Genomic DNA, 25,531 nt, shown 5'->3' with positions numbered 1-25,531 from the left:
ATATTCTATATTACTTTTACTGTTTTTTGTTTGTTTTGTTTTCATAAAACCTCCACGCCTCTTTCAAGGTCCATTTAAAATGCTATCAACCACTCTGTCCTATGAGACAGTGTGTAGTAAGGACTCTGAAATCGCATAGACCTAGGTTTGAATCCAGCAGGCACCACCTTAGTGACTGACCTTAGGCAAATTATTTAATCTCACTGGGCAAAATTTCTTATTTTGTTAGACTATGATACCAACATCATGGGCCTTGGTGAAGATTAAATATAATAACATCTGTGAAACATTTAGCACAGTGTCTACCACAAACCAGATCTTCCATAAAATCCTTTCTTCCTTGGAATACTGCCTAATTCCACCAACTTTTAATAACTTGTCTCTTCTGGGAGGCTCCAAAAGCTGTAGTTTTTTGCTAATAAAAAACGTTAATGCATTTTTTTTTGCCACAACTGATTGACTTGTCTTAAGGAAGCAAAGGCATCCTACTCCCTGATTTCCTTTCACAATGACTAAGCAGACAACCTTGAAAACAGCACTCAATGCAATGCAACAGTGTGATTTCCAGAGAATCTGACATTACCTAAGCGGACAGGTGTGAAACAGAAGGTACGGTCAGCAAAAAGAATCAACATATTGGCTAATTAAAAGACTTAGTAGAACTCTTCCCCTTAATAAAAAAAAAAAAAAAAGTCCTTCAAAAAGTTAAGCTCATTGTTTTCAGTAAATCAACAGACCAAGTTTTAGCCTCCCACCTCTGCACTATCCAAGTAAACATTCAAAGCTTTCTTCCACCTTTTCTCTAATTCAGAGAAAGAAGAAAATATCTGAAGTAAAAGTTTAGCTTTATAAAGAATTATTTCTGATAATACATTTACAAACTGAAAACTCCCCCCTTTACCCCTAGGACAGCACGACAAGATATTAAAAAAAAATTAAAGGCAGAGGTAACACCTAGTCACCCCAGAGCCTCTCTAAAATTCTAAAGGCACACCAGAGCTGGGGGTGGGGGAGCTAAGATTGCTAAATTAAAAGACACTTTAAAAATCAAATAAAGAATGCCATTAGGTTAAGTAAAAAGGGAGCTTCCATTGCTAAAAATTAAGGGCAAAACACTGATGCATGAATAAAGTCAGTGCTTTTCATGATCCCAAACATGTCTCATGGGATTAAAGCTCTGTAGTCAAAGTCATGGAACATATTATTAACCTAACTCGCTAGTGAACACTCATTAGCTCAACACAAGCTCACAAGCTCCAGAACACAGTTCGTTAATAAGATATCCATCCTGCGTATCCGACAGCCTGGGTCAGCACAAGCGACTGCTCTCTCAGTACAGTCACTGAGCTGGAATTAATTCTTAAGCGCCTTGCAAAAAGCTCTGGCAGAAAGAAAACAGGAGACACTTACCTTGAGAAGCAAAGGCAGCCTATCCAACTTCCGGTTTTGTTAACAACTCTTTCTCAGCAGCTGGGTGGAGCCAGCTTACCCATAAGAAGAGAGTTTCCCAAACTAAGCAGCAAAACAGGATTTGCAAGACCGGCACTAGTCTCAGGACTCTGTTTCTGAGAATTAACCCTTCTGTTCTACACAAAGAAACAATTTTACCATTACCAACTAATCACTGTTTCACTGTGAAAATTAAATTTTTGTCTTTAACTATAAAACCATTTGAAATACAACCTGCTCTGTATAATGTTAAGTAAAGACAGAGAACCTGTTTGTGCTTAGGTAAGGGTTGCCAAATTTAGCAAAATAAAGCATAGGATGTTAAATTCAAATTTCATATAAACAACCAATCATTCATTAATATAAGCATTATCCTATGCAATATTGATGACACATTTATATTAAAAAATGATTCATTGTTTCCCTAAAATTCAAATTTACCTTCTATTTTATCTGACAGGGTTTCCCTAATTGCTCAGTTGGTAAAGAATCTGCCTGCAATGCAGGAGACCCCGGTTTGATTCCTGGGTTGGGAAGATCTGCTGGTGAAGGGATAGGCTACCCACCCCAGTATTCTTGGGCTTCCCTTGTGGCTCAGCTGGTAAAGAATCCGCCTGCGCAATGCGGGAGACCTGGGTTCCATCCCTGGGTTGGGAAGACCGCCTGGAGAAGGCCACTATTCTAGCCTGGAGAATTCCATGGACTGTATATTCCATGGGGTCACAAATGGTCGGATATGACTGAGCGACTTTCACTTAGCTTAGCTTAGTTTAGCTTAGTTTATCTGGCAACCTTATCTAGGGAATAACAATAATTAGCAGACTATTGCAATTAACTACAAAAGGTGTAATAGAATCAGACTGCATTAAAATGACACCTTTGAAAGTGCAAGTGACATAATGCAAAATAATTCTTTTATTACGCAAATTTTACTTTGGGGCTTCCCATGAGGCTCAGTGGTAAAGAATCCACCTGTCAATGCATGAGACTTAAGAGTCCTAGGTTGGATCCCTGGGTGGGGGGGAAGATCGCCTGGAGGTGGAAATGACAACCCACTCCTGTATTCTTGCCAGGATAATCCCATGGACAGAGTTGCCTAGTGGGCTACAGTCCATGGGGGTCACAAAGAGTTGGACAGACTCAGGCTGAGCATGCACACCTTGGAATTCAGGAGTTTTGTTTGTTTTTGTTTCTTTTTAAAGACTTTAGGCTTTGTTTTGCCAAGATTTTTTTGTCAAAAAAAAAAAAAAACAGGGCTAGGAAAAGACAATAGTAAATACTTCAGACAATGACTAGTATGTGCAGACTGAAAAACAGACTGTCACACATGCCTTGACTTGTGATCACTAGTTGGCGATCACATTAGTAAATTTTCTAAAACTTTTTCAAAAGGGAAAAGAGTAGGGAAAGAACACCATCACTTTAATCTTTAGGAACTTGCCACAAATTAACAAAAGCCCCCTCTACAGGATTTTAGAGAGAAGCTTTAAATAAAGAAGACTGATTTTCTATCCTAAAGCTGCTTGGAACGTGAATGAACTTAAATGGAGTCAGTTGAGCTTCAGTACTCCCATATTAAGGGTCAAGTGGTGACGTAACTTTCTCTAGTTATAATTAGAGTCTTTCCAGGAATAGTCCCCAGTGAACACTTTACATGCCAAAAGCATGATAAAAAGTCTATAAAACAAATAATTCTTAGAATATGCTATCAATCTTTCATCCTAAAGCAATCTTAGAAAGCAGTATGATATGGCAGAAAAAACTGAATGGAGAGGTTAAGCACTATCTAAAACCACCCTTTCCAAGCTTATCATTTCCCTTAAAGTCCCCAGTCCTAATTCCCTTTATCATTCCCTCCCAGAAGCTCACCTCTTGAGCTACTTGTCAGCTGCCAGAAAAGAAACGCTATTTATTAGAGTCTTCAATGGACATTGGACTCTGAAAAGTAGATACCAGCCCATTGGATCCCACTCAGGTCTCTAAATTAGCAGTTCTCAAATTTTGGGGTTTCAGGACCCTTTTGCAACTCCTAAAAATCATTAGAGCCCCTAAGAGATGTTTGGTTATGGGGGTGATATCTGTCAATATCTATTGTATTAAAAAAATTTAATGAGATATATTTAAATACTTATTCACAAGTTCCACATATTTATTTATGGACAAATGACAATAAGGAACTCATAACACAATTTTTTTTTTACTCTTAATATTTTTTTCCTCTTGCTGTTATAAGTGTTTTTCAAATATAAGAATTCAGTGAGAAGAGTAGTATTGCTTAAATTTTTACAAACTTCTTCTGTGCCTGGGTTAATAAAAGACAGCTGGATTCTCATACCTGCTTCTCCATTCAGTCTGTTGCAACCCAATACAACACATCGTGCAGTCACTGGAAAAACCCACTGCACACTCATATGAGAATGAATAAGGCAAATAAAGTATAGCATGAGCAATAATAACCATCTATTAGGCTTCCATTTTGAACAAGCACATGAATTATATCTAAGTCTCACAAGGACTCTAGGCAAAAGGTATTTGTCATGGACATACTGCAGCTGAGAAGGCTAAGGCTGTGCCTGGTTAAGTAAATAGCCCAAAGTCAGGCAGATAAAAGTGGCCGACAGGGATCTAAGCCAGAGCTACTGACTCTCCATATACTGAGTCCCACTGCCAAGTATGAATGAGGGTGGATGGGCCAAACATATAAATCTTCCTATTGCAGTCAGCATGTCATTAAAAATTACATTCAGGTACAATATCTCCAATTGATTAGACCCTGCCTCAATTCCATAAAGGGTTTCCCTGACAGCTCAGTTGGTAAAGAATCTGCCTGCAATGCAGGAAACCTGGGTTCGATCCCTGGGTTGGGAAGATCCCCTGGAGAAGGGAAAGGCTACCCACTCCAGTATTCTGGCCTGGAGAATTCCATGGACTGTACAACTCCATAAAACCAAATCCACTGTCTAAAATAAACTTATTTTCACTCAGTCTTTAATTATATCTCATCAAATTTCGTCCAAATTCATCCCCTCTTCTCTATCTCCAGTGCCTTCATTCTGGCTTACATCCTCATTACTTCTCAGCAGGACTATGGTCATTATCTACTAAGCACCTCCAGTTTCTCATTAACTTAACAAGCCATCCCACATGCTATCATATTAATCTTCCTAAAGTATAACTCATACCATGTAATTCTCAAAAAACCTTCACTTACTACTGAATGAATGAATGTCCATATTGCATAGACTGACAGTCAAATGAAATAATATCTGTAAATCACAGTGCCTGCCACAAAAGTATTTGTAAATGAAACATCCCATCTTCCCATGCCTCACAATAAGAAATTGTTCCAAAATTACCCATAAACTTCTGACCAAACTCTGCTCATTAAATCCACATTTTACGTGTTCTCTGACAACACAAAGCCATTCTCAGCATTGGATTAGTAGTAGCAATATTCTTCTTCATATTTTTCTTCCCAGCAGTTCCAGGTCACTTCACAGTATGCTCCTCTAAACACAGCCTACTCCTTAAATTACTCAACATAATTTGACTTCTCTATGATGAATGATCCTGAACAATATCTGCCACCTCACCCAACCCCTGGCTAGAATTATCTGTGTCTTCAAAAGGTAACTAACATTGTTACTGAGACCCAGTCCTGACTTATTTAGGTAAAATTAATCTCTTGAAAAAAGCCTTTATTTCACCATAATTTCTTTTCACTATAAAAAAACTTGGAGATGATCTGAAGTCAAAAAAGTCTACTCCAATGTAAATACATAGAGGATAACTCTTTGTGGCATAGGACTTTGCTTTCTGATAATAATTCTTTTCCAGTGAGATATTTCCTTGTTGTGCTATACTGTACTGCTCTTTGTAGAAAGTCTAAGCCTTCCATTCTCCAGCTATTAATATAGAAGCCCTGTTCTACCTATTACTAATGATAATCAAAAAAATGCCACTGCACATTTCCAAAGTTGCAGCAGGAAGAAGATATAAGGTATGAGAGTGACTCCACTGTGTAGGGCTGTGATTAGATGAGTCACTCCCGATCCCAATGGAATGAAGCATTTTGCCTTTGAAGAAAATAAATGCCAACAGGGGAAAGACTCAGAGTATTACCCCATTTTAGTAATAGTTCTGCTTCTTCGGGCTTCCCGGGTGGCACTAGTGGTAAAGAACCTGCCTGCCGATGCAGGAGACATAAGAGATGCAGGTGTGAACCCTGGGTCGGGAAGATCCCCTGGAGGAGGGCATGGCAACTCACTCCAGTAATCTTGCCTGGAGAATCCCATGGACAGAGGAGCCTGGTGAGCTACAGTCCATAATATAACAAAGAATCGGACATGACTGAAGAGACTTAGCACGCATGCATGCACTGCTTCTTCAGATTGGCAGGTAAACTAGAGAAGCTTGGCTTAAAATGAAGGTGAAAAGGCAAAGGAGTGTGGTGAAAAGAGCACTAGATCATTTTAGACAAATCACTTATCCTCTCTGCTCTTGTTACCTCAAAAGTAAAAGTGAGGGGTTACAACCAGAATCATATATTCTTTAAGGTGTCATGTTAAATTCTGAATGCAGTTTCTGGTGGCCAAGAAGAGGCACATAACGGACTAGAAAAATATTAGATTTTTAGGTGGTCAGTTTAAAAAAAATTATCACATCCAACAAATATTTTGTCAACTAACCTACTGTATCTCAAAGATTGTACTAGGCACTAACCTATATTTGTATAAGGAGGTTCTAAATCTACTATAATATATTGTGTCTTCCTAGGTGGGTGAGAAAGAAAGAAGGAAGGAAGGAAAGAGGAAGGGAAAGGAGGAGAAAGGGAATACGGGAAGGGCACAATTACCTGGTAAAACTGCATGTGCCTGTAGACATGCAGTCTTGTAGTTTTCCAGACATCTGAGCATGTAATTTGTCCCATAAGACTCTTGAGAGTCCCTTGGACTGCAAGGAGATCCAACCAGTCCATCCTAAAGGAGATCAGACCTGGGTGTTCATCGGAAAGACTGATGTTGAAGCTGAAACTCCAATACTTTGGCCACCTCATGCAAAGAGTTGACTCAGTGGAAAAGACCCTGATGCTGGGAAAGATTGAGGGCAGGAGGAGAAGGGGAGAACAGAGGATAAGATGGTTGGATGGCATCACCGACTCAATGGACATGGGTTTGAGTGAACTCTGGGAGTTGGTGATGGACAGGGAGGCCTGGCGTGCTGCAATTCATGGGGTCGCAAAGAGTCAGACATGACTGAGTGACTGAACTGAACAACACTGTATATTTTATGAAGATAAATTTGGTTCAGGCTTCCACAAACACCTGCATTCTTAGATTTTCAACTTCCCTTGATGTTAATAAACACCCAAAATATAATTATAGCCCTCATCTTTTATATAATAATCAATTCCAGTCTTGTTTTCTTGCTTTCAAGCTAACTGAGCATCTCTCCATTCAAAAACTGAACTCACTCTATTTTTCTCCTAGTCGGCTGAATAATAAGTCTCCAAAAAGTTATCTACATGCAAATCTCCAGAACCTATGAATGTTACAAGGCCAAAAATAGTGCGGGGGGTGGGAGTGTTACAGATGTCACTGAGTTGTTATCTTGGATTATCCAGGTGTACCCTAACTGCAATCACAAATGTCCTGGAAAGAGAGGCAGGAGGGCACACACAAAAGGAGAGAAGACAGTGTGACCCTGGAAGTAAACACTCAAGAATGACAGCAGCCTCACAGAAACTGGAGAAGCAGGGAACAGATTTTCACCTGGAGCCTGTGCAGGGTGTGTGCTAACCTCCTGACTTTGGCCTGCTGGTATTGGTTTTGGGCTTTTGGTCTCCAGAACCGTGAGAGAATAAATTTCTGTTGTTTTAGCTACCACATTTATGGTAATTTGTGTTGAATAGTAATAAATATTGAGGTTGCAAAGAACAAAGAGTTTTATTGGGGGTCTGAGGAACTTCAATTTGGGAGACACAGATTGGGAGAAAACCAAAAGAGTGTTCTGGAGAAGAGAAAGAGTCAGGGGCCCACAAACATAAAAGCCACACAGCCTGCCAAAGAACCATGACTGCCCCTGACACAAGGCAGGAAACGTCTGTCCTCGAGGAATCACGAGCTGCTCTAGGGCAAGGGCCCAGCAGGCAGATAGGCTGCCAAGAGTCCTGTAGAGTAACAATGGTCCGACAAGGATGCTGAGTAGGACAAGAATCAAAAGGCCAGATCTCATCCAGGCCAAGACGCACACAATTCACACCTGCTCAGTGGCCTCCTGATCCACTTTAGAGAGTTTTCTTAGCAAAACCAACTCCGTTCTTTTATTTTCCTTTCACATCTGTTACAGTAGCCACAGGAAACTTGATCAATTTCTCTTTCCAATTTCTTCTTTGTTTTTTCAATTAGCAGTACCTATTTTCCTCACCACACAAGCTAAACCTGGAGATGACTTTCAACTTTTTGTCTTTTTCATATTTTATAGCTCAGAATTTTTCATCTCAGTGCCACAACCAAATTGTTAGTGGATTATATAATCTTAGTGGTCACAATCAGAAAAAAAATGTTAGGGAAATAAAATAGAAAATATCAGAGAAGATACCTTTATACCAAAAGGGTAAGTAAGTGGTGTTTCATGAGCTTTTCTGATTATGAGTAGATATGTCCTGGTTTGTGAGATAAGATGTATTTCTCACTGTGGGTAACAGCTCCAAATGTTGAAACCAACTGCTTTTCATCTCCCCAAGCCAATTATCAGTTCCTTCTTTCTCAATATTTTTGGGGATGAAAAAACTTTCTTCTGTCCTTCTAAATTCTTCACAATGGTCTAAGAATTAAACTGACATGAGACAGAAAAACAAGAAAAGTTTAATAAAGTGTGCCCCTGGGAGAGATGCAGGAAAACTGAGTTACTTGCCAAAATGACCTAAATGCTCACCTTGAATTCCGTCTTCAGCTAAAGACAAATGAGGATGTTGGGAGTAGTAGGTTGGAGACTTTAAAGAGGAAGAAGGTAACTGACATAGAGATAGAATAGTAAATGTTTGGTAAATGGGCAATGTAGAAGTTGTGGGACGCAGAGTGGACTCTGACCCCTGGGCCCAGCTGAGTTCCCCCTCAACACCCCCCATATCTCTGGCGATAGCTCTATTCTGGGAACAGGCCCTTTAAATTATTTAGACAGCCAACAGGTTGTAGAAGAGAGACTTCCTGAGCCTTCTCTTACTTAAAAATGATCAGCCTAAATTAATCCTCATGCCAAAGAGGATTTCGGGGTGGCAAATTTTTCACCCCTATAATACTTACATGTAGGCCTTCTTTCCACAGACTTTAGACTATCGAGGACCAAACACAAAAACAGAACGTGTAAAAGAAAGCAAATATGGAAAAAAGGAAAAAAATAAATAAAAAAACACCACCAAGCAGTCTAAAAATAGTGAATCTTTTCATAGCTAACTATCAGTGTGCTAGGCTGGACAGTGTGCCATTGAACAACTGGAGGGAGTCAACAAAGATAAAAATCTCAGTAGGTTATGGATTCTCCAGGAAATTTGATAATCCCCATGGAGCAAACTGCTGCCATGTCTGTCCATTGGTTTCCAGCTCTGATAGGCACACGTGCACCAATACTCCCCTCCAGTCTCTTACCTCCCATCATCCGACAAAAGAGCTGACTACTGATCACAGTGATCTGAGTGCTTGGGAGAGTTGCTTGTAACTAAACGCTTCCAGAGTCTTCTCTGGGTCTAAATATTTAACACACTGTTCTCTGCTGCCCCCAGTAGGCCAAGTTTGTTCTTCTGTAGCCTAAAAATGAGATATTTGCTTTTTTTTTTTTTTTTTTTTTTTTTAAACTATACATAATTGTATTAGTTTTGCCAAATATCAAAATGAATCCGCCACAGGTATACATGTGTTCCCCATCTTTTAAGATGCTGACAATAAGACTCTAAATTCCGAACACCGAATAAATTCCTAACTTGAATCGCTAATAACTTTACTTCTCTGAGAGCAAAGGAAGCAATAACCAGAACTGTATCTCTTGAGTCAATTCTGATCAACAGAGAAAAACTGATGAACCCAAGACAGGAAATTTGAGGGGAAGAGGAAGAATTGGAAGTGGTAGCATCTATTAGTATGGGAAGATTAGTGGGAAAAGGAAAGAGCAGATTTGAAGGGTGGGAAGCAAGAGCTGAGTGATGGACATTTTAAGTTTTAAATGTCATTAAAATAGCCAAGTGAAGCTATCTGTTGATAGACATGTATGAAAATAAACATTTGAGTCACTGGTACTACAAAGTGAGCATGGATGGAAAAAAGAAGAGATCTGACAAAATGAGCTTTGGAGTTCACTAACGTTTAGAGGTTGGGAAGAACAGGCACATACACACATAAATCGTCCAATTAAATTATTCTCCAATTAAAAACACTTAGGTACCCCACTCCAGTACTCTTGCCTGGAAAATCCCATGGACGGAGGAGCCTGGTAGGCTGCAGTCCATGGGGTCGCTAAGAGTCAGACACGACTGAGCGACTTCACTTTCACTTTTCACTTTCACGCATTGGAGAAGGAAATGGTAACCCACTCCAGTGTTCTTGCCTGGAGAATCCCAGGGACGGGGGAGCCTGGTGGGCAGCCGTCTATGGGGTTGCACAGAGTCGGACACGACTGAAGTGACTTAGCAGCAGCAACCATGACAAAGAAAAAATAGTCCCTTCCTTAATTAATAAAACTCAAGGATAACACGGTCTTAGAGATAATAAATATTTCTCAAGTTTTCTCTCTCACCATAGCTGGAATATCGCCTTTTTCAAGGAAGTCTTTGCTATTAAGCTCTTTTCGCATGCTCCTCATTACATCATGCTCACCCAGATATCTAGGATAATCTCTCTCACTGAAAGTCAACTGATTATGAACTTGAACCACATCTACAAAACACCTTCATAGCAATGTCTGGCTTAGTATTTGATGGAATAACTGGGGATTATAACCTAGCACAGTCAACACAATACTGCTGCTGCTGCTGCTGCTAAGTCGCTTCAGTCGTGTCCAACTCTGTGCGATCCCATAGAGGGCAGCCCACCAGGCTCCCCGGTCCCTGGGATTCTCCAGGCAAGAACACTGGAGTGGGTTGCCATCTCCCTCTCCAATGCATGAAAGTGAAAAGTGAAAGTGAAGTCACTCAGTCGTGTCCGACTCTTAGCGACCCCATGGACTGCAGCCTACCAGGCTCCTCCACCCATGGGATTTTCCAGGCAAGAGTACTGGAGTGGGGTGCCATCACCTTCTCCACAACACCATACTACTGTATCTAAAACACAGCTCCATTTAACTCTCCTTCTTTACTCTGCTTTAACTTCTTCACAGAACTTATCACTACCTGACATTATGTCTATATATTTATTTCTCTATTCGTGTATTGGCGATCTTATTTTCTAGAATGTAAGATCTGTCAGGGAAAGAATTTATCTTTCGTCTCTGATTTTAACCATTTGTTCAAATAATCTCCTATTTTGGACATTGTGTTTCATTCTGCTGTTTCATTATTATGACCAACATTAATATAAACATCTTTGTATATACATACATTCTGGGTTACTTTTCCAATATTTAATTTTTTAAAGTAATCTTTTTTAATGTCATTTTTATTAATTTTTTAAGTTGTCTTATAGAAGTATAATTCTAAAAAGAGTGTAATTTTCCCTTTTTAGTGTAGAGTTCTGTGATTTCTGACATATGCATGAAACATATGCAATTATGTAGCCACCACAATCAAGAAATAGAGCCTTCTCATCACCTCAGAAAGTCCCTCTGTGACCCTTTAGTCAACACTCCCACCCTAAAAACCATTTGTATTAGTTTGTGAGGATTTCTGTAAGAAACTACCACAAACTGAATTTCTTAAAGAATAGAAAATCTACATCTCAAAATCCAACATCAAGTGGTCAGCCAGTTTGGTTTTTTCCAAGGGCTGAGAGGGAAGAATCAGCTGCAGCCCTCTCTCCTTTGTTTATAAATGACTGATTTCTTCCTATGTCTCTTTACATCATCTTCCCGCTATGTCTCTGTGTCCATATTTTTCTTTTTTACAAGAATAGCAGTGATACTGAATGAAGGTCTACCTAAAGGCTTCTTTTTAACTTGATTTCCCTGGTACAGACACTATTCCAATAAGGTCACATTCTGAGATCCCAGAGCTAGGACTTCAACATGTGAATTTTGGGGCAACACATAATATCATTAATCTGCTTTCTCTCCTTATAGATTTGCTTTTTCCAGAATATCATATATATCATACATAAATGAAATCATAGCCTCTATGGCCTTTTGCATCTGGCATCTTTCACTTAGCATAGTTATTTGAGATTCATCCATGTTACACGCATCAGAAGTTCGTTCCTTGTTATTGCTGAATAATTTTCCAGTGTATGTATATACTAGTTTGTTTATCCATTCACCACCTGAAAGACATTTGAGCTGTTTCCAATTTGCAGCAATTAGAAATAAAGCCACTATAAATATTTACATCTGTATGTTTAACTTAACAAGAAACTGCCAAACGGTTTTCCAAAGTGACTGTACCATTTTTTTTTTCATTCTAACCAACAATATGTGAGGATTTAAACAATGAAGGAAATTTCATTTTGTGACATCATTTGGTAATATATAAGGATATTAATTCAGCATTACAGAAATGATGGACGCATGGTGGGTATAGTTTTAACTCAGAGGTTTTCTGCCTACACCACTCCACCCCAAGAAAAGCTCTTTGTAAACAGCTTACTCAGAGAGAAGGAGACATTCTTCTCATTGCAGCAAGTTGTTTATACATATTTAGTTCTTAAAATTTTATCAAAATAAAACATGGTTTTTAAAATCCAAGTAGTATAGAAGCCTTAGAATGAAAAGCAATGGGCTTCCCAGGTGGCTCAGTGGTAAAGAATCCATCTACCAAACAGGAGATGCAGGCTGAATTCCTGGGTCAGGAAGATCCCCTGGAGAAGGAAATGGCAACCCACTCCAGTATTCTTGTCTGGAAAATCCCATGGACAGAGGACCCTGGAGGGCAAACTCCATGGTGTCACATAAGAGTTGGACATGATTTACAACTGAACAACAGCAACAACAATAATGAAAAGCAATCATTCTGTGTTCTTCTGTCTGGTACCATCAGTTCCCAAACCTAGGGGCAAAATCTTTTTTATATGTATCTGCTTTGGTTCTTCTGGTGGTTAATATCATTTTTCTTAATGATATACTCTTCCTACTATTTCTTGATATATCTTAAGACATTTTTAATTAATTTCCTGCCACTCTGCTCACTTCTTCCCTCTATAAGTTCATATTACTATTTTTAGTTCTATGGGGAAGAGCCTGTGAACCCACTGCAGTATACTTGCCTGGAGAATTCCATGGACAGAAGAGCCCAGCGGGCTACATGAAGTTGCAAAGAATTGGACAGAACTCAGCAACTATCACTTTTGCTTTCACTTTTCACTTTCACTGGCTGCTTGTGTGACTTAATATATAAAATTCTAATAGTCTCAAATACAGACATCATCCTTTGAATTTCTCCTATAGTAGATGGGGATAATAGGACCTCTAGCATGCTATATTCATTCTTTTCCCCATCCCCTCCTGTCTTCTGTTAATAACTTGGTCAAGGTGAATAACATTTACATTCTATTCTGTAACCATAATTAAGTCTTGCCTGCTTTGCCTGTAAATTTATTTAAAAATTGAAAACAATAAAGACATCTCAGTTCAGTTCAGTCACTCAGTTGTGTCTGACTATTTGCAACCCCATGGGCTACAGCATGTCAGGCTTCCCTGTCCATCACCAACATCTATATTACAATTATTATTTTAACATTTTTCATTGAAGATTCAGGATAGATTTCCTAATTTATGTCTCCAAAGTCTTGATCCAAGTGCCACTCAGCATGACAATGTACAATACAGACTCTCTTTTCTTACTGCTCTACCCATTGTTACAAATCAGACAATTCTGTGTTGCTTCACATTTGGAGCATTGACTTTTCCATAGTGTTTAATGTTTCACTGTTTTGCCTTGGGGTTTCTTAGAATCTTGTTTCTTATAGTATAAAGAAGTAAATGCACTCCACACAGTATCCTTAGTATCATCCAGTCTCTTACTCATTCCATTTATTGGAATCACATAGCCTGATTTGTGAGTATTATTCACATTACTCAGATATGAACTCATTTGGTGTTTTTTTGTTTGTTTAATTGTTCATTGTCTTCCTTACACACATACACACACACACACACACACACATACACACCATGTTTCAATTAAAATGTAAATGTCAAGACAGCAGAGATCATCAGTCTTATTTTCCACTGTGCCTAGAATTAGTACATCCATTCAGAGAGGGGCTTGATTCACTCTCAAGTTCATTTCCACTGGCACACAAACATGTATTTCTCCCATCTTGACAAAATTTTCCTTGGTTTCATTTCTCCTGTCTATTCTAATTTTTTATGCTCCCTATTGCAATATAATGTAAGTGTTCCCTGTACTCTTAGTCTGCTCTGCATAAAAACATTAACACCATAGACTCAGTTCAGTTCAGTCGCTCAGTTGTGTCTGACTCTTTGCGACCCCATGAATTGCAGCACTCCAGGCCTCCCTGTCCATCACCATCTCCCAGAGTTCACTCAAACTCACTTCCATTGAGTCAGTGATACCATCCAGCCATCTCATTCTCTGTCGTTCCCTTCTCCTCCTGCCCTCAATCCCTCCCAGCATCAGAGTCTTTTCCAATGAGTCAACTCTATGGCTTAAATAATACATGGACATGTATTTCTCACAGTTCTGGAGACTGAGAAGTCTAAGATGAAGGTACCAGCTAATTTGGCTCCTGATTACAGCCTTCTTCCTGACTTGCAGACTACCATTTTGTTTCTATGTCCTCACCTGGCCTTCCCTTGCTGTGAAAGAGCAAGTCTCTCACTTCCTCTTCTTGTAAAGCCACTAATCTCATTCTGAGGGCCCCACCCTTATGACTTAATCTAACCCTAATTATCTCCCAAAGTCTCTATTTCCAAATACCATCACACTGAGGGTTAGGGCGTCAACATATGAATTTGATGGGACACAAAGATTCCACTCCTGGCTCTTCAAAATTCATATCCTTCTCATAGGCAATACACATTCATTCCATCCTAACAGCCCCAAAGTCTAACTCATTCCAGCAAGAACTTTAAAGTCCAAAGTGCCATCTAAATAACATCTAAATCAAGTAAGTATGAGTCTCCAAGTATCCTGAGGCATAACTCCTCTCCAGCTGTGAACCTGTGGAACCAGGCAAGTTTCCAAATCAGGCAAGCTTCCAAAATATGCCAGGCCAGGCATAGGATAGATACTAGCATTCCAAAAGGGAGAAACAGGAAAAAAGGAAAAGATGGTAAATCCCAAGCAAATTCAAAATCTAGCAAGGTGAATTTCCCTCAGATCTTAAAGTTCAGGAATAATCCTTTTTGGTTCAATGCTCTGCCTTACCCACTTCCTTTTGTAGCTCTGCTGGTGAGGGTAGTGGGGGGAAGAAAGGGAAGGGGGAGATTTGAGAGGGTGAGTCATGCCTCCAAGACTCTGCAGGGTGGTCCCAGTCTCATAGCTCCAGAGGGCACTCCTAATCCTCAGGCTGCATTTGGAGGCCAGAGGCTATCTGCCTTGTTGAGACTGAGGTAGAGGCCCTGAGAATCTCTAAATCATTTGACCCTCTTCTTGGAGAGCGGCACACATTCACAGGAAACAGTTCTATCCTCCTGTCTGGTCAAATCCAAGAAATCCAATAGTCTTCCTTTTTTAAATTTAATTTTTATTTTATGTTGGTGTATAATTGATTTACAATTTTGTTAGTTTCAGACGTACAGCAAAGTTATTCAATTATACATATACATATTTTCATTCTTTTTCAGATTCTTTTCTCATATAGGTTATTACAGAATATTGAGGAGAGTTCCCTGTGCTATACACTAGGTCCTTCTTGATTATTTATTTTATATTTAGTTATGTATATATGTTAATCTCAAACTCTGAATTTATCCCTCTCCCCAACCATTTTGCTTTGGTAACCATTAGTTTCCTTTCAAAGTCTGTGAGTCTGTTTCTGGTTTGTAAATAATTTCATTTGTCTCATCTTTCCAGGTTCCACATAAAAGTGATGTCATATGATACCTGTCTTTCTCTGTCTGACTTACCTCTCTTAGTATGATCATTTCCAGGTCCATCTATGTTGCTACAAGTGGCATTATTTCATTCCTTTTTATGGTTAAGTAATATTCCATCATATTTACTATGCACCACCTCCTCTTTATCCATTCCTCTGTTGATGGTCATTTAGGTTGTTTCCATGTCCTGGCTATTGTAAATAGTACTGAAATGACCACTGGAGTACATGTGTCTTTTTTTGAATTATATTTCTACTCATAGTCAAGTATTTCACAGGGCATGCAACATTTTTTAAATGAAGAATAAAGTTTAATGTCAATCTAATAACTATAGCTACAGTAGTGTCAATGCAGCAGTCCCTAAACTTTTGGCACCAGGGACTGGATTTATGGAAGGCAATTTTTCCACCGACGAGTTGGTGGGGTGGGATGGTTTCAGGACGATCCCAAGCGCATTACATTTATTTTGCACTTTACTTCTTTTACTATTACTTCGTGATATATAATGAAATAATTATACAACTCATCATAATGGAGAATCAGTGGGAGTCCTGAGCTTGTTTTCCTGCAACTAGAGTAGCTGTAGATACAGATGAAACTTCTCTTGCTCACCCACTGCTCACTGCTCTGAAGTACTGATCTGTGGCCCTGGGGGAGTTGGGGACCCTTGGTATAATGCATCTGGAAATTGACAAATTATCTGACATATTGTGAGCTCTTAGCTTTAGGCCAAGCTGCACCATTGCTGGATTTAAGAGTATTCAGGCTTATCTGGGGAACCACATAGGCAGGCCCCACAAAGCTCCCTTTGTGTGAGGAGCTAAGGTCACCTGAGAGAGAACTTTTCCCAGAGAAATCAAGCACAACAAAGCTGATCAGGTAACAGACCTTTGGTGGAAGGAGAAGGACAATTCTGAGCACAGAGTGGTGACTGTCAGTTATATTTATTTCCGAGAACAATCTCCAAGGACTTATACTGCAGTCCTGTGAAGAGGGGAGTGATGTAAGCAAAACCACAAAACTGCATATTCGTTACCTATTGTGTATAACAAATTAGCACACATTTAGTGGCTACAACAACACACATGTACCATCTCGCACAACCTGGGTATAGCTCACCAGGTCCTCTGCTTCGGGGTCTCTCATGAAGCTTCAGTCGAGGTTTCCAGCATCTCATCTGAAAGCTCAACTGGAGAGGGATCTGCTCTCAGCTTCATATGCTTGCTAGCAGGAGTCAGCGATCTCTGTCCTGCTGGACTGGGGGCCTCCGTTTCTTGCCTGCTGACAGCCAGTAGTTGCCCTAAAGTTCATTTTCACTGGGTCTCCCAGACACGGATGCTTGCTTCATGCACTCAAGTCCAGAGGCAGTCAGGGTACTCTGCTAGCAATACGGAAATTACAGCATTATGTAATTTAATTATGAAAGTGACACCCAATCGCCTCTGCCATAATCTGTCAGTTAGAAGCTAGACACAGGTCCCACCCACGATAACGGTAAAATGGTGACATGGGGCATGAATAAAAGGAAACAGATAAGTGGGGACCATTTTGGAGTTTCTCTGCCTCAAACTGATTTCAGAGCTCAAAGTCACTGAGGTCTTAGCAACATGGTTTTAGTACTATTTTAACAGAGTGCTACAGAAGAGAAGAGTACTTAGTGATGGAACCTCCTTGTGAGTCTGAGAGTGCAGAGGAGCTTGAGGGGACTTAGGAGCCAATCTGAGGCTGAAGAGCACTAAAACAACTTAGAGTTATTTGTACTTTGGTTTAGGATTAGCCTAAAGAGGGAAATACTCACATTTGAATTCAGTAAATGTAAGTACCCACATGGTGGCAGTAGACACCAGGAAATTCTTGGTATTATCCCCCACTGAGGTAGACTAGGACAAGTTTATCTTCCTACATGGCAACTCTTGTTTTCCTTTTTGTCTCATAACGTTTTTCTTAGAAGTCTCAAGAACTTCCAGGTCCTCTTCAAATGGATATGATAAGGGATTGTCTCCTTCTTTATTTATGTATACTCTACTACAGTCTCCTCAAGCCCCACAAACATGGGCTAATCCATAGAGACTCCCTCAGAAATCTCTAGACTAGAAATAGGCACCAGTCTCTATATTCATGTTTACCTCCAAGTCCCAGAGGGTACAAGCCAAGTTCTCCTAGTAATTTCATCACCATACTTCCATGACAGCTCCAGGGGAGACCTACGTGTTCTGCGGCTCAGCAAGCATCCAAGTGAGAAATAAAATGCCCCTCTCTGGCTTCTTGCAGCAAGCTTAGCAATCTTTCCAATTAGCTCTCTCAATGCTCTCCTGTGTAGATCTAATAGATTCAGCCCCAGGGAAAATGACTGGGGGAAGAAATGAAAAGAACAAAGATTCTGGAGTTATGATCAGTTTGAATAGACTCCTTTTCTATAAGAATACCCCCATAAATCAGCTACTGCTGGTGCTCCAGGTCCTAGGCAGCCCTAAAGCAAAGCCTGTTATGCAGGAAAAAATTCTGAACTAAAAACAAGCACCTCCATTAGAGTCATCCATCAACAAGAGAGCCAAAAAGGTGGTCTGGATCAATTCCAGCCTCACTTTCACCTGTTCCTAAGTACTGATAAGAAGAACACAAGGATTTCTGGACAAATAAAAGGAGGGCCTTGAGGGAAATGGGCCAGAACTCCTGCTATTATAGGCCTGTAGGTTCCCACGTTCTGTTCTATGGCACTAATGGGAGCTATTTCCACCCCAAACTTTAAAAATGTTTAGCCTCAATTACTTATTTTTAAATATTAGGGTTTTTAAAGGTTTCACAACTGGAGATAAGTGGGCCAACGCAATATTCTTCACACCCTCAGGCAGCCTCCATCCATCTAATGCAGCTGTCTGCTGAAATCTACCAACAGGACAGTTAAAAATAGATGGCAGCTCCCTTAAAAGAGTTGCATGATTGATTTATACAGTCTTCCATAGTTATTTGTCTAGCTCAGTTGTCTCCAAACATTTTGCCTGTATACATGTAAAAGAAATTTGAAAAAGAATGTATCATTCATGAATTTTTTAAGTTGACTAATATTTTTTAATATGTTTAAAAGTTAATTTATCCTTGGATTAATATTACCTTCATGACTAGAATGAGTCAGTATTTAGCTATTCTGGTTTTTCATTTATATTTATAGCACTAAAAAAAAAATCTTATTTTTAAACGCAAGTAGATGAGAATGAGTTTTGTTAGTAAAATTTATGATATATTAATATATTTTATATCTGATAATTAGAATAACTTAACATCAGAGAAGGAGAACTTGATTTAATAACACTGGTTTTCTGAAGTTTAGGGTACGGTATCATAGGTGATTTTTAAAAATATTTTATTTTACATTCCTTATATATTAGTTTAGGTCCTACTTTTTTAAGAGCATGAAAAAGAATGGTGGGAAAAACAGAAAGACAAATAGGAAGAGAAATAGAAAATGTATCAAGTCTAGGGATGGATTCAGGTTTTGTTGGTCTAAAGCTTATATGAGATCCAGACCTCTTTGTGAAAAGAATACATTATAAATTTAAAAACTTAGGTGGAAAAGTAAATACTTAAATAATATTAGAATAAAATTATGACAAATTATACATTTTAAAAGGATAAATTCCATAAACATCATGTAACTTAGAAAATATAAGAATAACAATATTAATTCATATCTCTTTAACAATTTTTCTACACTTATTGGCTCAATACTTTTAATCATCTCTTCAAATGACAATTCATTTTGATATCATTTTCCATGGGAAAATAGATAATCAAGTGTGTTTTCCTCAATATAGTTGATACATTTTATTACTGATAGTTTAGAAGAGCTACTTTTTGTTTCATCATTATTGGCAGTTATTGGTTAAGCCACATCTATCATTTTCTCCCAGTTTCTTTCTTAGGAGGTGCTTCTTACCAGGGCAAGACTTAAGAGTCTCCACTCCTTTGACTGGCCAGGCTATAGCTATGGCATGGGGGCTCAGCACCAGGGCCAGCTCCACCAGGTCCTCCCTGCCCCGCTTTCTCCCCTACCCCAGTGAGTGTGTTGCTCTGCTATGACTCCCTCATGAGTAACTCATTATTTGGTAATAATGAGAGTATGAAAGAGTAAGGTAGTCAAACAACCACAGTTCATCACTGCAACTGTCCCATGCTACTGAATTTGGAACATCCCCTTAAGGGTGAAACTACTCTTTTACTAATGCCATGTCTCACCCTTACTAGACATTCATACAAGACAGGAAAAGGCAATGGCCTATGAAAGGTTTCTAAGAGCCTTCTCCAATACCAATACTCTGACTGTTCCTCTCAAGATTGTTTATCCCGAGTGATGCATCCTTGAAGATTTGGGATGAATAAGAGGTATTTCTTTTGAAAAGTTGGGAAATAGTGACTATAAAAGAGAATTTGAGAAAGGGAAAAGGAGAAACAGCATTTATATAAATTCTCTAATTGCTGAATATATTGTTCTCTGATTTGAGCCAACATCGATATAATTACTTCCATTATTCAAATCTTCTGTATCTTTTCTAATATTTTATCTGCTTAACCTATCATCAATTTTGTGATACATGTTGAAATATTCCATTGTGATTGTAGATTTATCAGTTTTTCCCTATAGTTTTATCCACTTTTGCTTTGTAAATATTGAGTATATATTATAGGCATATACAAGTTTAATGTTACTGTTATATATTTTTAGTCAGTTGAATCTTATTCCAGCTTTTATCCTATTATATTGTAATTACTAGTTTATTTGTATGTTTTCCATTAGAGTATTATGAGAAAGGTCAGTGTTTGACTCATGAGTAAATACCTGCTACCACTATTATAGCTCAGGCTCTCATTACCTCTTTCCTGACTATTAATATAACTTCCTAACAAGTACTAAACTGCCAATTTCAGCCCCTTGACATTTCTATTAGATTAATCTTCTTTGATTAATCTAAGAATCGGATCTTAACAGTCCTTTTTTAAAACTGTGGGTTCCTGCTGCTCACGCAATACAGTACAAACTCCATAACTCATCATTCAAATTTCTCAATGACCTGAAATTCACTCATTTTCTCCTCACATACTATGAAACCAATCAGAATTTGACTATATTCTGAAATCCTCATTAGCCCTACATAGATCCTACATCCCGTCTGGTTTCCACATACACTATTCAGATCATGGCATAATTTTCCTCCCCGTCTCTGCAAGTCCAGATCATTTTAAAACCAATCTTAAAAGCCTCTTCTGAAAGTTTTTGGTATACTCACCCCAATAAAAATATTTTCTCCTCCTTTTTAATGGTGTTATGAATTGGATGTTGGTGTTCTCCCAAAAATTCATATGTTGAAGGCTCAGCACCCAGTGTGACTGTATTTAGAGACAGACCCTGTGAGGAGTGATAAAGGTTAAATGAGGGCATAAGGGTAGAGCTCTAATCTGATAGGGCTGGTGCTCTTATAAGAAGAGGAAGAGACCCCAGAGCTCTCTGCCTCCACCATGTGATGACACAGTGAGAAGATAACTGTCTGCAAACAAAGGAAAGAGCCCTCACCAGGAATAAAACCAGTCGGCACCTTGATCTTAGACTTCCCGGCCTCCAGAACTGTGAGAAATACATTTCTGTTGTGTAAGCCACACAATCTGTAGTAATTTGTTATGACAGCCTGAGCTAATACACAAATGACAATATACTACTTTAGGAATATTTCAAGTTTAGATTTGTTTGCATTGAATTATTGCTGCTCATGTGGCACAGGTACTTCTCAACTATTAATGTCCAATAATTCATAATGAGTCAAAGAATCCAGCAACCTCTAAACCAAAGAAATAATTTCATATGCATGCTTGCCAGCCATGTTTGCTTGTCAGATTTATATTTATTTGGTACCTTGTCATCAAAAACTCGAGTCCTTAACATGTTTACAAGATATGTGTGCTATTTTAAAACCTAAAATGATTCTTTGTTGTATAATCCTTAAGCTCTGAGACTAAAATGTTTATTTTCATGGTTTGTTATGAAGAATTATGTCTACTTCTTATGTATTTAATACAGAAATTTGAATTTGACTATATTCTTCAGTTATGAAATATTTGAGTAATATTTTAACTGAAAGTCTCTGACTTGACTGATTCTGTTATAATGAACTCATCCAGCATAAAATATTGTTTGAATTCTCCTAGAATTAAAAATAATTACCTATTTCCCTTCTTGCATAGGTTGTACAAATAGAAACAGCGAATGACTATTTAAATAGAATCATTTTTAAAAACACAGTGCAGACTCTCTACTTTTTCACTTATACAAATCTGCTTCCCATGTATATAGCATTTCTTTTGTCCAAACACTTTTATTTATACGTGACTCTGACAGTTACTGCATGCCTGCAATGTCTCATGAACTGTGTTGACACTGAGGACAAAATCATGAGCAAAATGTAGGAGAGACAGATGAAAACTAAATTCCAAAAATCACAGGTGACAGTGCTTACTATGCTCCAAGCCATGTTCTAAGCACTATATAAATCATTTAAGGCCCATAACAACTCTGAAAATAGGTTGTATTACTATTTCCATGTTAAGGAAATTGAGGCACCAAGAATTTAAGACCCAAGATTCCAAGCCAGGCAGTCTTGGCTCGAAAACACTTTCTTTGTATTTATTTTTAAATCCTTGGTTTTAAATACTCTACTCAATGGCCTCACTAATCACACAAGTAAATGTAAAATTGCTGCTATATTATGCATTAATAAAGAGATATACAGAGGCTAATAAGGGCCTCCATAATGGGGAGTTGGAGATGGCCAGGAAAATCAAGGAAGGCTCCCTGAAGAAGTCTGCTTTGTATTATTCTAAGAACTAATTTTCTACTTCAAAAGAGAGAGCCAGAAGCAGATTTTTTTTCCCCTAAAAGAGAAGGGTATCATGTACAGATAAAGACTCACAAGCTATGGGTAAACTATTATGTCCAGATTTTTGTTATTTCTGGTGGTGGGAGGATTGATGTGTTAACCACACTGAAGCCTATTCATCATAACTTGAAGCAGAAGTCTAAAGGAGAAAATTAAAACTCTGGATGGGGATGAGAGTCCCCAGAAAAATAGCAGAGTAAGAAGACAAGTTCAATTCAGTTCAGTCACTTAGTCGTGTCTGACTCTTTGCGACCCCATGAATTGCAGCACGCCAGGCTTCCCTGTCTATCACCAACTCCCGGAATTCAACCAAACCCACGCCCATCGAGTCGGTGATGCCATCCAGCCATCTCATCCTCTGCCTCCCCCTTCTCCTCCTGCACTCAATCCCTACCAGCATCAGAATCTTTTCCAGGGGGAAGGCGTCAAGATGGCGGAGGAGTAGGACGGGGAAAATACTTTCTCCCCCACAACTTCATCAAAAGAGCATTTAAACGTCAAGTAAATTCCACAAAACAACTTCTGAATGCCGACAGAGGACATCAGGCACCCAGAAAAGCAACCCAACTCCTCGAAAGGAGGTAGGAAAAAATATTAAAGACAATAAAAGAGACAAAAGAGGGAGGGACGGAGTTCCGTCCCGGGAAGGGAGTCTTAAAAAGAGAGAAGTTTCCAAACACCAGGAAACCTTCTCACTGCCGAATCCGTGCCGAGCTTTGGAAGCACAGAGGACAACATAACAGGGAGAAAAAATAAATAAACAATTAAAACTCGCAGATTGCGAGCCCTACGGTAACTCTTCCAGCGAAGAAGCAGCGCAGACGCCTGCATCCGCCATTAGCAAGCGGGGGCTGGGCAGGGAGGCGCGGGCTGCATCGCTGAGAGTAAGAATCTGGCCTGAATACCCTGAGCACTATCTGAGCGAAATAATTTGGGCTAGCAAACCAGACTGTGGGATATCTACCATGCGAAAAGCCAGCCCTAACTTAAGACACCGCCAGCCCGCGCACGGAACAAAGGACTAAACAGAGGTAGGCGGCTGCAAACCTTCCCCCTCCGGTGACAGACAGCCAGAGCCGGAAGGGGGCAATCTCAGCCCCAGAGAGACATTATCTATAAAACTGGCTTCTTTGCTAACTAAAACTTATTGGGGGTCTGGACGGTCAACATCTGCCTGAGAAGGTGCGCCGGTTTTACACCCAGATAACCAAGTGGCGGGGAGGCGATAAGTCGCAGCATTGGCGCTCGCCAAACACCTCATCACCTGAGCTGCTCGGACCTGGGAAGAGCACAAAACGCAGCCCCAACTGAGTCTGCGCCTCTGAGGACTACCTGAGTGCCTGAACCTGAGCGGCTTGGACCTGGGAGGTGCATGCAACCCAGGGCCAGCCTCGGATTGTTCCCAGCGGAACAACCTAGAGCCTGAGCAGTGTGGGCAGGGAGGCTACACGCGCCGTGAGCGGGGGCAGACCCAGTGTGGCTGAGGCACTGCGAGCGCACGCCAGTGTCATTTGTTTGCAGCATCCCTCCCTCCCTCCCCATAGCGCGACTGAACAAAGAGAAGAAATACAGCTCCACCCACCAGAACACCGACACAAGCTTCCCTAACCAGGAAACCTTGACAAGCCACCTCTACATACCCACACACAGCGAGGAAACGCCACAGTAAAGAGAACTCCACAAACTGCCAGAATACAGAAAGGACTCCCAAACTCAGCAATTTAAACAAGATGAAGAGACAGAGGAATACCCAGCAGATAAAGGAACAGGATAAATGCCCACCAAACCAAACAAAAGAGGAAGAGATAGGGAATCTACCTGATAAAGAATTCCAAATAATGATAGTGAAATTGATCCAAAATCTTGAAATTAAAATGGAATCACAGATAAATAGCCTGGAGACAAGGATTGAGAAGATGCAAGAAAGGTTTAACAAGGACCTAGAAGAAATAAAAAAGAGTCAATATATAATGAATAATGCAATAAATGAAATTAAAAACACTCTGGAGGCAACAAATAGTAGAATAACAGAGGCAGAAGATAGGATTAGTGAATTAGAAGATAGAATGGTAGAAATAAATGAATCAGAGAGGATAAAAGAAAAACGAATTAAAAGAAATGAGGACAATCTCAGAGACCTCCAGGACAATATTAAACGCTACAACATTCGAATCATAGGGGTTCCAGAAGAAGAAGACAAAAAGAAAGACCATGAGAAAATACTTGAGGAGATAATAGTTGAAAACTTCCCTAAAATGGGGAAGGAAATAATCACCCAAGTCCAAGAAACCCAGAGAGTCCCAAACAGGATAAACCCAAGGAGAAACACCCCAAGACACATATTAATCAAATTAACAAAGATCAAACACAAAGAACAAATATTAAAAGCAGCAAGGGAAAAACAACAAATAACACACAAGGGAATTCCCATAAGGATAACAGCTGATCTTTCAATAGAAACTCTTCAAGCCAGGAGGGAATGGCAAGACATACTTAAAATGATGAAAGAAAATAACCTACAGCCCAGATTATTGTATCCAGCAAGGATCTCATTCAAGTATGAAGGAGAAATCAAAAGCTTTTCAGACAAGCAAAAGCTGAGAGAATTCTGCACCACCAAACCAGCTCTCCAACAAATACTAAAGGATATTCTCTAGACAGGAAACACAAAAATGGTGTATAAACTCGAACCCAAAACAATAAAGTAAATGGCAACGGGATCATACTTATTAGTAATTACCTTAAACGTAAATGGGTTGAATGCCCCAACCAAAAGACAAAGACTGGCTGAATGGATACAAAAACAAGACCCCTACATATGTTGTCTACAAGAGACCCACCTCAAAACAGGGGACACATACAGACTGAAAGTGAAGGGCTGGAAAAAGATTTTCCATGCAAATTGGGACCAAAAGAAAGCAGGAGTCACAATACTCGTATCAGATAAATTAGACTTTAAAACA

General features: G+C 39.4%; 1 protein-coding gene across 12 annotated transcripts in view; it reads right to left on the bottom strand.

Annotated features, from left to right (window-relative positions):
* FRRS1 (ferric chelate reductase 1) overlaps nt 1-25,531 on the bottom strand; it is a 96,838-nt gene that overhangs the window by 52,862 nt on the left and 18,445 nt on the right. For 3 of the 12 annotated variants that reach the window (XM_061411092.1, XM_061411093.1, XM_061411094.1), the window contains 2 exons: nt 17,772-17,995; nt 16,765-17,026 (listed from right to left, as the gene is read on the bottom strand). The exons of 1 other annotated variant lie outside the window; for it this stretch is intronic. In XM_061411092.1, coding sequence (XP_061267076.1) covers nt 16,765-16,791 — 27 coding nt within the window. In that variant the 5' untranslated portion in view covers nt 16,792-17,026; nt 17,772-17,995. Of the gene's footprint in view, nt 1-1,410; nt 1,510-16,764; nt 17,027-17,771; nt 17,996-19,579; nt 19,739-20,927; nt 21,308-25,531 lie in introns of those variants that run through there. 8 more of the 12 variants (XM_061411091.1, XM_061411090.1, XM_061411101.1 and 5 more) reach the window with 8 other exon arrangements.

Source organism: Bos javanicus, chromosome 3, assembly GCF_032452875.1.
Source record: "Bos javanicus breed banteng chromosome 3, ARS-OSU_banteng_1.0, whole genome shotgun sequence".
Taxonomy (NCBI): Eukaryota; Metazoa; Chordata; class Mammalia; order Artiodactyla; family Bovidae; genus Bos; species Bos javanicus.
Note: the sequence above shows the minus strand (reverse complement) of the source record. Positions and strands in the feature narration are given on the sequence as shown.